Source organism: Typha latifolia, chromosome 14, assembly GCF_019914945.1.
Source record: "Typha latifolia isolate L0001 chromosome 14, TyphaL0001v2, whole genome shotgun sequence".
Lineage (NCBI taxonomy): Eukaryota > Viridiplantae > Streptophyta > Magnoliopsida > Poales > Typhaceae > Typha > Typha latifolia.
Genome location: NC_133099.1, coordinates 8,684,171 through 8,696,520, shown reverse-complemented (window position 1 = coordinate 8,696,520; position 12,350 = coordinate 8,684,171). Strand labels below are relative to the sequence as shown.

Sequence of the window (12,350 nt, the reverse complement as noted above, 5' to 3'; positions counted from 1 at the left end):
CATGAAGGAAAATCGAGATACTCTAGCTATACGGATGCTGGTAATTCACATGCATGTGAATATCAACCTATGCAAACTGTGTTAATTGTCACAGCAATCCATGACTGAGATTGTAAGTTTGAAGAAGTGCCAGCAACATCTAAAAAGTATGTCAGCCCATAACCTTCAGAATCGAGTGTTCTATTAAATCATTTATAATGACTGCAAAAAATTTACATTTCTGTTTGTTTTCAGATTTATCTTCATATGTAAACAATCTACTCTCATGTCACATATTTGTTATCGCATCCACCTTTTTTCAATTGTTTTTTGTAGTTTCCAATGAAAGCGGGCTTTTTCATAATTGTGTTGTTCAGCTGTTTTTTTCAAGCTAATACCATCAATAGGATTTTAACGTTTTAGTTTGTGATATAATAAGCAAAACACTTGACTTGATGCAAATTGAATGCTACATCCTAGATTTGATGCAAATTTACAGCCTAGGCTTCTTACATGAGATCATGATGCTAGTTTAGAACATAAATTGTTAGGTTATACTCAAATCTGAAAGATACTTCATGCCCAAGCTACGCTTCTGATGCAAGTAAAACATCCATGAGTAAATAAAGAGAACTTCTCAAAATAATAATAGTCCATTAATAGACTGAGCGAAGGGGGAAAAGCTTCTGAATCAATTGACTCACCAACACTTTGTGTATCCTGTTTTCTATCAACATGTGATGCATCCTGGTTTCTTTTGCATTCTTCAGATAAAGTTCTTCCGTCACCTTAGGCAATGGAAGTTTTTCAGTCATATAGGTAAAAAAGGTTGTAAACAAGTACAAAACTCAAAACTCATAACACACTAAATTCCAACTCCAATAAAGTTTCTTTTGGCTATTTATAGAGTACATGCATCTCATAAATACAATGAGAAAAATGATGGACCAGAAGGTCCAAAACATTTATTTCCAATATTTAATATTTATTTTGCTACTGCGTGTACAGAAATGCAATGTATAAATGATGGATTGGGACATCCCAGTTTCCAATACTGGTATTTCCTTTTTATCTGAAGTACCAAATCTATATTCTTCACATAATTCTTTATTAAAGAACAAAGAAAATTAAGGGATCAAAAAGGAAACATGCATCTCTTTATTCACACTCAAATAAAGACAAAAATCTGAAATTTAACACGAAATAAAGACTATCGCGTTAAATATCTATGATCAGCTTCTAGACAAAGAAAATCATTCCACTTGTTAGGGAGGAACCTAGGAATCAACGGTCTTAGTTTCTGCAGGATTTCCCATCAAATCTGCAGTCACCAATGGCAAAAACTAGGAGACCAATAGCAGCCCATGAAAGGCAATGTAGCCATTCATGAAAGAAAGTGTCTATCTGTGACAAGAGAGGGCAGTGGCAATATATTATCCAGACTACATTCAGTACCAGCTTGTAGCCGTACAGTAGTAGAGATTGAGAACAGAAGCAATTAAGTTGATAGCAGATGGAGAAATTTCTTGAACTGAGGAAGGCAGGGAGGAGGCCAAGCTGAATCCCATGGCCAAGAAGAAGAGAGAAGGGGAACCAAAACAGAAGAAAAAAGGAAAAAAAGCTCATGGTCCCACCGATCTTTGTCCAGGATTCCTATCATTGGATTGCCCATGTCTCCTAATGATAGCATTAATCACTGTTGTTCCCCCATTTGAGGCAGCTTCTCCATCTGATGTACAGACACAAGAAGGTTGGTGGTCATGATCTGCTGGTTGCACATGGATATTTTCTTCACTAGTTGTCATTATGCAATTTGATCAGCAATCAACCAACCACAGACCGATTGGGGGGCAAAGGACAACCAAGAAAGGGCCAAAAATTGGCCTAGGTTTCTAGAAGATATAGGTAACTTTGTAAAGTCCAAGAAGGACAGAAAAATATCAAGAAAATATGCAACACTGTGGGCTTGTAAGGTTGAATCTTAACCGATGCGATAGTTCCTTAGCTCTAGAACCTTGTCTTTGTCTTCAATTCAGGATACTCTCATCATATAGTAGGAACCCCTTAAGATAGAACCAAAATATTGGAAATGAAGTGTAGGAATTGAGAGAACACGTGATTTCTAGGAAGAAGATAAAGATAAGTACCCACAAAAGATCATGAGAGATAATAATGTACAAAAGAAGAAATAAAGAGAAATCTGGAAGGAGGGAAAAGAGAGATTTTGAAGATAAGAAAGAGAGGTCAACAGCCCTCAAAGTTCCCTTTCTAGGGCCCGTATGGAAGAAATAAAGGGCAGGGGAAATTCAAAGGTTGATGGAAGGTCCAAGGTTTTCTTTTATTATTTTTAAATTTTAAATTTTGGGAAGTCCAAGTTCAAAGTGAACTTAACTATTTTGGCTGCAAAGCTTTCTTTAACAAACTTGGATTCCTTTCCAGATCTAGAAATAAGTGAAAAGAAACAATTGGAGCAATTACCACTATCACTGAATGACTAAAACGACAAGTTCCTAACAGGATTGTTCCTTCTATTATCAAGATGAAGTTCAATATGACAATTCGAAAATGCAGCTTGCATATAAAGGCTGAACTCTATGAGTAAAATGAAAGAATTCATAGAAGGGCTAGTTAAGCTTTTTATTTAGATATGGTAATAAAATCTTTTGCATGTGCCATATTCATGCCTGAAACACAAGGAGAGAAAACAAAGAAAAGGCAATTTATATTAATTGATAGGAAAAGCAACCAATGGAGAACTCAGAAGAAGCCCAGAAAAGAAAACAAAAAATAAAATTGAGCAATGAAGTTCATTAAATCTATTGTTGTGTACCATACAAACTAACGTAGTTAGACCTAGGAGTTAGTAATGCATCTTCAGTCTCCAAAGCAATGATGGCCATGCCACAAGCACGGACCGTGCCGACCACCGGCCGGCATAGCACATGCCGCGGCACTTGTCGGCCGTGCTGTAAGAGAATGAGAGAAAGAGGTAAGGGATACTCACCTTTGCCATTGTAGTCGCCGGATCCGGACCCGCAACTTAAATTTTAAACCCTCTCCCGATCTCTCTCTCTCTCTCTCTCTCTCTCTCTCTCTCTCTCTCTCTCTCTCTCTCTCTCTCTCTCTCTCTAAGAGAGGAGGGTGTACGTGCGCTGCACGTGCAGCCCCTCCCCTCTCCCTCTCCGGTCAGCGACGAAGGGCAAATACGGGTGGATTTCGTCTAATCCGAATCGGATTAGATTTGATCCTTTCCTAATCTATAAATTAGAACCATAATCTCTTCTTTCTCTCTCTGAAAAACCATCTCAACTCTCTTCTCTCTCTTCTTCCTCCCTTCTTCCGCTTCTTCCTCACCGTTGGAGTCGTCGCTGTAGGATCGGTCGGCCGGAGCGCCGCCGAAGCCATCAGAGACCACCACGCGACTCGTCGGTAAGCCCTCTCCCACCCATAAAATTTAATTAAAGTTTAATAGGGTAGATCGAAAATACCTAATTTGGGATTTCGGCTCCACCAGAAAATCTGGCCGGCCGGCGACTTCGGGTTGCAGCCGCTCCGTCTTGAAGTATCTTGCCGTTGGCCTCATGCCGTGGGCATTCACCGTTGGAGCCCTCGTGGCTCCGGTCGCCGTCGGTCATGGGATCGACCGCTGTATGCGGGTTTTCCCCCACCTCGCGATGATGGCGGCAGCGTATGGGTGGGGGGGAGAGCTAGAGTTGGCTAGCGACCGCTGACGGCGGCGGTCGCCGATGGACTCTCCTTTTCTTTCTCTCTCTCTCTCTCTCTCTCTCTCTCTCTCTCTCTTTTCCTTTCTCTCTCTTTTCCTCTCTTTTTCTCTCCCTCTCTCTCTTCGGCTTGGAGAAGACAGACTCGGGTTGCCCGAGTCTGATCTTCTCCCTTTTAGTATTTGGATTCGGGTCGGGTTGGATCCGAATCCAAGGAACCCGACCCGGTTCCATTAGCTAATTGGATTGGGCCTTGGCCCAATCCATTTAAGTAATAGTTGGGTGGGCTGCGGGCCAACTGCAGCCCAGCCCAACTGATTTGAGCTTATTTTAGCCCAAATCAATTATTCTTGGGTTAAATTGTAGAAAGATTTTTAATAATTGTTTTAATTAAAAATGTTATTGTTATTTATTATTTAAGGTGGTGATTTTTAGTACGTGAGCTAGAGACTTGAGATTTCGGTTGTCTTGCCTAGACTCAGGTGAGTAGGTTCACTCACATGTTTATTTTATTGTATTTTGTATTTTTGTCAAACCATGTAAATTTTTTGTGTGCAAATTATTTATTTCACCCTTATATGTAAAAATTAAATTGTTGCAATTTCTGTGTACAAATCTATTTATTTCATCCGTACGTGCAAAAATTTAATTGTTTTATTTTCTGTGTGCATTTAATTATTATATTCAGTGCATCACCATACTTCGTGCAAATATTGAAATTTGTGAAAAGAAAAATGAGACTAGTATTGATACGACTTAGAAAACAGTCCCGATATAAATCGTTTGCGATTTTCCGTGTGACTCAAGTCTATCTGGAAAGTCCGGGGAAAGTCCTAAATTAGATCACTGCGGTGACTTTCTTAGGTGACTCTGGCGAGGTTAGGGAACAGTCCTAGGATGAATGAGAAAATTTCCTAGGTGACTCTAACTTCTCTCAACGGTTAGAGGAAAAGACAGAGTGTGTTAATCGGATCAGCTATGAAGAAAAGTCCCGAGCGTCATCTCGAGGTGACTTCTAATTGATGTGGATCCACAGGGTTTAAACCCATTGAGACATATGACAGTATAAATATCAAAAGATGTTAATATGTTGAAAACGTGCAAGGTTACAAGTTGTGACATCTCTCTATTGTTATCATCGCTATTATTTAGAGAGCATGCTTATTGCATATTGTGATAGATATTATTGCTTTTAGTTTAATTTATTCAGCATTAATATGAATTAAAATTTATTTGGTTTTCGAGTGGATTCCACTCACTGAGCTATAATTGTTGGCTCACGAGTTCTATTGTTTTTGTATTGTTATTTATTTCAGGTAATAGTCAGCGGGGCGACTGAGCGAGATGTACCCGGACTCCACCTCTACTTAGGATTCACCTATTTAACTTTCCGCTCTTTTAGATTTTGTGCTTTAGATTAGAAGTTTTATTTATTTAATTTAGAGACTCAAAAATATTAACATTGTTTTTATCTTCATTGCAATTAGTTATAAAATTTAATAAAGCACATTCTCATTTTATTTATTTATTTTGTCATCGTACACGTAGAGAGTATTAATAAGGCTTCGTGCATCTCAAGCATATTGAGATGCATGGCCGGTCATGATTCCTATTTTGGGTCGTGACAGTACGCCACCGGCACAACAAGTGCCGACCGGTACGCCCCGTGCCAGTCGACACGGCCATCCTTGCTCCAAAGTATTAGGTCCAATTGCTATTTAATGGTGAAAAACAAATTCTTGTCAATGCCTTTGTAAATTGAATGTATTATGAAGTTGAAAGAGTTGGATTCAAAAGTGAAGGCTCTCTGAAATGGTTAGCAAAGGTAATCATTTAGTTGAAAATTAGGATATTGTTCATTTCAGACCAACTAGAATAAAGATTAGATTAAAGATTTCTCCATCTATGGGTCTTCGTTGTCAAGAAACAAGAATGTCATGCAGCAGGAATCTTTTAAGTAAACTACTTCCTTGGACTACCACATGCTGCACGACATTAATGCTACAGCTACATCACATTCAGCAACCAGATGAACGAGTTCTGCTTTTTCTGAAAGTAAAGTATCATTAAATCCCTAAAACTATGTTTGGATGGAGAAAATATGAGAGAAGAGAAGAAAACAGCAAGGTTCCAAAAATCGGTATCGGAATCGGGATCGGCCGTCCGGAAAAACGATACGTATCGGCCGCCTGTATCGGATCAGATCAGACTATTTTAATTAAATAAATTCTAAATATTATTAAAAATGTTGAGAAATTTTTAAAAATTTAGAAAAAATTATAAGAAAATAAGAAATAATAATTACTCACATATAAAGCCTAAAAAGTAAAAATCTCTTTTTCTCCCTCTCTTCTTTTCTATCCCTCTAACTGTTAGTCTAAAGTATCAATTCTCTCCCACACTCATTTTTTTCTATCTTTTTCTCTCTCTTTCTCACCCTCTTTTTTTTATCTTTCCCTATCCCTCACTCTCTTCCTTTTTCCCTCTCTCTCTCATACTCTTTTTTTTTTTAATCTTTCCCTCTCCCTCACTCTCTCTTCCTTTTTCCCTCTCTCTCTCTCCCTTTCTCTCCCTCACTCTCTCTTCCTCTTTCTCTCTCTCTCCCTCTCTCTCTCTCTTTAGCTGCTGCTGACAGCAGTAGCTGTCAACTGCTGCTGTCAACAGACAGTTGCCTGTTGTAGCCGCTTGCAGCAGGCAGCTGTCTGCTGCTGCTGTAGGTGGCTGCTTACAGCCACCTGTATGGTTTCGGCCTGGATCGGGATAGCCAATCCCGATCCGTTTCGGCCAATCCCACTCGGGATCGGCCGAAACTGGAATCCTTGTTTTCGAAGAAAAAAAGTCTCTCATTTTATTTAGATGTAATTGAGAGAAGAGAAGAGAAGAGAAGATAAAAGAAGAGAAAATAATATGTTTACCATTATAACCTTCATCTAAATTTAGTCATTGAAATAAATGAGCACAAGCTATAAGATCCATAAGATTACCCTATTTAATAAATAAAGTTATGATAAAAAAATTAAAAAATAATATATACAAGCTATATCATCCAGAAGATATAATATCTAATATTTAATCATTCTCCTATAAATTTGTTAATAGAATCTAAAAGATTTAGGTAAATAACATAATAAAATTGGGGCATACTTGGAATATGCAAATACAAAAAGAGTATGTTTTCTTCTCTTTCTTTCCCTCCCTTTCTCTTCATTTTTGGAGAGAAAAAAAGTGACAGTTAGAGACTATATTTTTCTCTCCCTTTCTCTTCCTTTCTCTCCTTAAAATTCAATCCAAATAAGAGAAAAACATTTTCTCTCTCGACTTTCTTTTCTCTTCTCTTCTATTTTCTACATCCAAACAAGGTGTAAGAGAGAAACTGAAGGTCATGATGTAAGTCTTCACTGATAAACAGAATTTCAGAAAAGCACATATTCACAATCTACATTGGAGCTTGCTTTTCTCCTACTCTTTGTTTTATATATTTCCAACAGATGAAAACAATTCCTTATTCCCTATATCACAACTTATCAACTTCTATCTATCAGAAACTATCAGTGTCTTGAGGAAAACCAATAGATGGTATCATAAACTTAGTGATGAACAATGAGGCAGAATCTTCCTACGTGCCAACTGCCCATATAGGTCTCCCTTTAGGCCCCTCTCTTCTCAAAATTCACCTGGGCTAGGAATATAACACCAACAGCTAGAGGATTGGCATCAAAGTAGAAAACTAAAAGTTATCTGGTTCCATGGCCATATCTAGTGGGAGATGCTAGTATTCACCAACTGAAAGACAAGTAACAGGTATTTTTGCTAGGTTAACATACAATTGCTATGGATTAATGCAATTAAGAAATAACAAACAGTGTCAGGAGCTCGGTGCTTATTAACAATTCCTAACTTATTTCAATAGTGAAACAAGAGCATGCAGACCAAAAAGAATAGAACTATAGGAAAGAGAAAACCTTCTTAATGGATATTTCTCGTATCAGCTATTAAACAACTAAATCAAAGAGCATGCAAATTTCATCAAATATTTGATATAACGTAACGTGACCTGCAGAAGACATTAATGTAAAACTCATTCTACAAATGCTTGCCATTGCCCAAAATACATGCATGCTTCCAGATAACCAACCTTTACAAGCCCTAATAAGTCCAGACTCCTTGTTTGAGATCACCTGTTAAAAAGTGCCAGGAAGTCAAAAATACAATATACAGTTTGAATTTTGAATAATGTGACTCTGTAGTTAATTAGTACTGGAAATGCAAATGAAAACAAACCCCTAAATTTTGGAACACATTGACATCTAACTGATTTCCTCCCGCCTTCCTGCAATAACAAGCAAAACTAAACAAATAAATAAAACAGTAACACAATAAAACTTACAAGAGAAAGCTTACAATGAAGCATAGAATTCATATCAAGAAATATGCTAAAACCGAGGTGGAAAAAGATGGAAATATATTCTGCTGCAAATAAACTCTGTCATATTGCTTTTGAAGCAACATGTAGTCCACAAAAGGTAGTGATAAAATGTCGCATTTGACAACGACTTGTTGTGTATGTCTGTTGTAGTTTATATATATATATCCTAATTCCTAAGGCTTCAATATGTCATATTCGAGTCCTATGCCAGGTAGCCTTATGCAAAGCGCCTAGGGACAGCAAATGCATATGTGCCAGCCTATTCCATGAACTGCATATAGAATGGAACTATTTAAAACAGGAAAAAAAATCCAAGTAGATCAGATTATTAACTTTTTCCTTTAAATTTGTGGATCAAGGTCCTGCCTGAAAAGTAACCAGGAATTCATGTACCAATAAGAAAAAGAAAGAAGAATTTTTAATCAAGACAATTTTCAGAAGCTCGTGTAGAGTAGACAAGAGAAACAATTACATGGCTGCTAGGTGACAGTTATCACGTATGTTTGAAATTAAATGAATAACCAACTTGGTCCAATTTGGCAACAGAAATTAAGTTCCTCAAATACTTGGGAATATAAAAGGTGTTCTCAAGATTCAAATGAAAGTCGGTGTCTAAAATAAGTCTAAACGTCCCTACAAACTCCATATGCGAACGCATTTCGTTTTCAGATATAATGCATCACTCACTTTCTGTTGGAGTTTTTTGGGACAAAACTCCCTGCATAGTTGTAGAAATGTAGATTGTTGCTCCTAAATCAATCTATCAAGAGCAATATGGAACATATACAAATATACTATATTTAGTTCACAAGAGATCCGTATGATCTCTTAGTGCCACTTTAGGTTCAGTGAAATTTGAGCAATTAACATTAGGAATATCGTTACCGGTATCAGGAAAAAAGGTTGAAAGAAAAATAAACTAAAAATCAGATAATCATTATGAATTATAACTAGCCACATATGTAAGCAACTTTATTTATTCATTCTAAAATCTCAGGTTATGTATAAATAGACATCCCAAGTGAGTCCAAATATATATAAGAAAACTTTAATTATTTATATTTGGTAAGTAGCTAAGTAACACATTGTATACCCCTCCATTAGGACTGAGTTACAACTAATATTAAGCATACCCAACTTGGTGATATGGTTCCACCTATAGAGAATAGTAACAAATCTTACGTCTTTAGCCAAAGAGAATGACACCTTTAGGTCGCTTAATTCTCTTAGAGCAAAAAATGTAGGACTGCCACCATCCTACTCCACCTTAAGCATAAATAACATTGGTACTCTTGGGGCAAATATATGTGTCGTTTTAGAGTGTAAAAATTATCAATGTAACCCTTATTTGATATAATTCTACATTCTGACACTTGAGGTTGCTTTGACATACACACAAATTTCAAAATATTAAAATCAACTTTATGCAATGATAATGATTTTCCAACTTAACTAGATATGAAAAATTAAAACTTATACTTAATATACAAAATTGTATGCAATTGAGATGGAAACAAGTAACTCTATATTTATAAATAAGAGATAATTTCACTTAGACACACTGAACTATCACTATTTTCTGCATACACTCCTCAAATTTTTTTTACCACATATACCCCAGATCCAAATAGTTTTTTTGGTTTAGAGGTCCGTATAGTTACTTTTTTTCTTAGTCAGATCCAAATAGTTTTTTGGTTTAGAGGTCCGTATAGTAACTTTTTTTCTTAGTTCAAAGGGATATATATAAATAATTTTCTTAATTTATGGGGGGGGTATGTGGGTAATAAAAAAGTTCAAGGGATCTAAGTGAAATTATCTCTATAAATAATTCTCTATGTATGCATGTTTTATAACCACCATTAGCTATCATGATCAATTATGCTAATCATATATACATGCATACGATTATCCATATTATAAGCAATATTCAAGATTGCAATCATATAAAATATACTGCATGCCAATAATTTACAATAATAAACAAAGCTTTATGTTTGCAATAATTTCCACATGTATGCACGAAACTAAAAAACTAGATGATTTCCTTAATATCATACTTGAAATATTTAGCATGATGATCTAATATTATGCTTTATGGTAAACCATAACAAAATTTACATACAAATGATATTTTAATGCAGATAGAATATGTAGCATGTTTTTTTTTTAAAAATGACTTTCTAATTAATCTGTAATACAGTCCATCTACACACGTATTAATTTAATTACATAATTAGTAATTAACTTAACAATGCATTAAACTCCACATTGATATCATGCGTAAAAAAAAACGGAATCCATCTTTGTGATAAATATTGGACACGGATATTATTTTTATTGTAGGTTCCACATCAAGTGCAATGTATTTGAGAAACTCACATACATATAATTAGTTGAATAATTCTTATCTAATATATGAGATAATCGCTAAGCAATCCACTTATCCTTTTAGTGGTCCACAATCCCACGTTCATTAAACCTGATCAATTTAAGTCAATTATAGTTTTCTAATATATTAGGAATATTTCTATTTGGTTAAGGATTCCCTACGTATATATGATGGGTAGAATACGATAAATATAAAGAGCTATGATGATAAAAAGATCTGGCTTCTCCTTCACCAATAAATAGAGAGCCAATATCCCATCAATGTTAATTGCATTCGATTAGGTAAGTGAGAGGGAAGAAGCTCAACAATCCCTAGTGCGTGGAGATCCAAGACGTGGAGATCACTTCCGCTTAAAAGGTTAGCGTGAATCAACATATTATCTACCATGTCAATATGTAAGTCTTTGATCCTAATAAAGTATTTAAATTAACAATTGGTATCAAAACAGGATCTTTGTGTTCCTAATCTCTTGTGGATAGATTTTGGGGTTTCAATCTATCTCGTACAGATGTTTAGTTTCTTGGATACATTTGTCAAAAAAGTTGGATTTCCTTACGGTATAATATTTTGGATTTCCTCCATCTTGTTTGTATAGAGTTACTGTTAATTTAAATACTTTATCAGGGTCGAAGACTTACATGTTGACATGGTAAATAGGATGTTGATCCACACTAACTCTTTAGGCAGAAGTGATCATCTTCTCATCTTAGATCTCCACTCAATAAGGATTGCTAAGCTTCCTCTATCTCACCTATCTTATCAGATGAGGTTACCACTAATGGGATATGGGCTCTCTATTTATAGATAAGGGCGAGTTCAGATTCCTTTATCATCACAACTATTTATCCTAATCAAATCCTACCCTTCACAGATACGTAGAGAATTCATTAAATAAATAGGAATATTCCCAATAAATTAGGAAACTGTAACTGACTCAAATCAATCAGGTACAATAAACGTGGGATATTAGGCCACTAAAAGGATACGTGACTTATTTAGCGATTATCTAATATACCAAATGAAAATCATTCAACTAACAAATATTATATACGTAAGTTTCTCAAATAAATCCACTTAATGTGGGACCCACAGCAAATATAATATCTACGTCCAACATTCTCCCACATGGCCCATAATCACACGTTGTGTAAATTTTCAAAATATTGCTATAGATTTTGTATACTTATATATAAAGAAAAACTTTATTCATTGAACCTGATTTATTTTGAAAACAGAATATGTGCACGATTTTAGAAAATCATGAGTCACTTTCTTTGACATATTTTCTTGTTGTTAGTAGAAGCATATGAAATATATTGTCATTTCTACTAATTCAATCATATTCCTTGTGATTCATTGAGTTTGTCACCTTTCTTAATAGGAACTACAGAGATGTAAGTCCACTGAAATAGTCTAAACATATACTTAGACATGTTGCTATGAGTCTTTATACCTAAATATAGGAGACTTCACCCATATCCTTTATCTCAAAGTTCTTATCAAGAAATAATTTGTTATCCTGTAAAAGCCCCAGATCGTTACTAGCAAGCAGAATGTCATTAACATACATAACTAAAATTATGAATCAGCTTCCACCGACTTTTAAGTATATACATTGATCAACAATGTTTTCCTTAAAACCAAAGGTCATGTTTATTTTATTGAATATGAGATATCATTGTTGAGAGGCCCATATAAGTCATATATCAATTTCTTTAGTCTGTATACAAGATGCTCTTTATCTTTATGTGGAAACCCTTTTGATTGATTCACATAACTTCTTCATTACCGTTGAGAAAAGTTGTTTTCACATCCATCTAATATAGCTCTGAGT

At 35.5% G+C, this 12,350-nt stretch overlaps 1 protein-coding gene across 7 annotated transcripts in view; it reads right to left on the bottom strand.

The window, feature by feature from the left end:
* The window catches only part of LOC140800977 (uncharacterized), a 40,047-nt gene that overhangs the window by 19,269 nt on the left and 8,428 nt on the right, over positions 1–12,350 (bottom strand). For all 7 annotated transcript variants that reach the window (XR_012111342.1, XR_012111343.1, XR_012111341.1 and 4 more), the window contains exons 3-5: positions 7,983–8,031; positions 7,837–7,879; positions 684–767 (exon numbers count right to left, since the gene is read on the bottom strand). Coding sequence is in view for 4 of the 7 variants with exons in the window: in XM_073155933.1 (XP_073012034.1) it covers positions 684–767; positions 7,837–7,879; positions 7,983–8,031 (176 nt within the window). In the remaining 3 variants the exon portion in view is untranslated. The remainder of the gene's footprint in view (positions 1–683; positions 768–7,836; positions 7,880–7,982; positions 8,032–12,350) is intronic.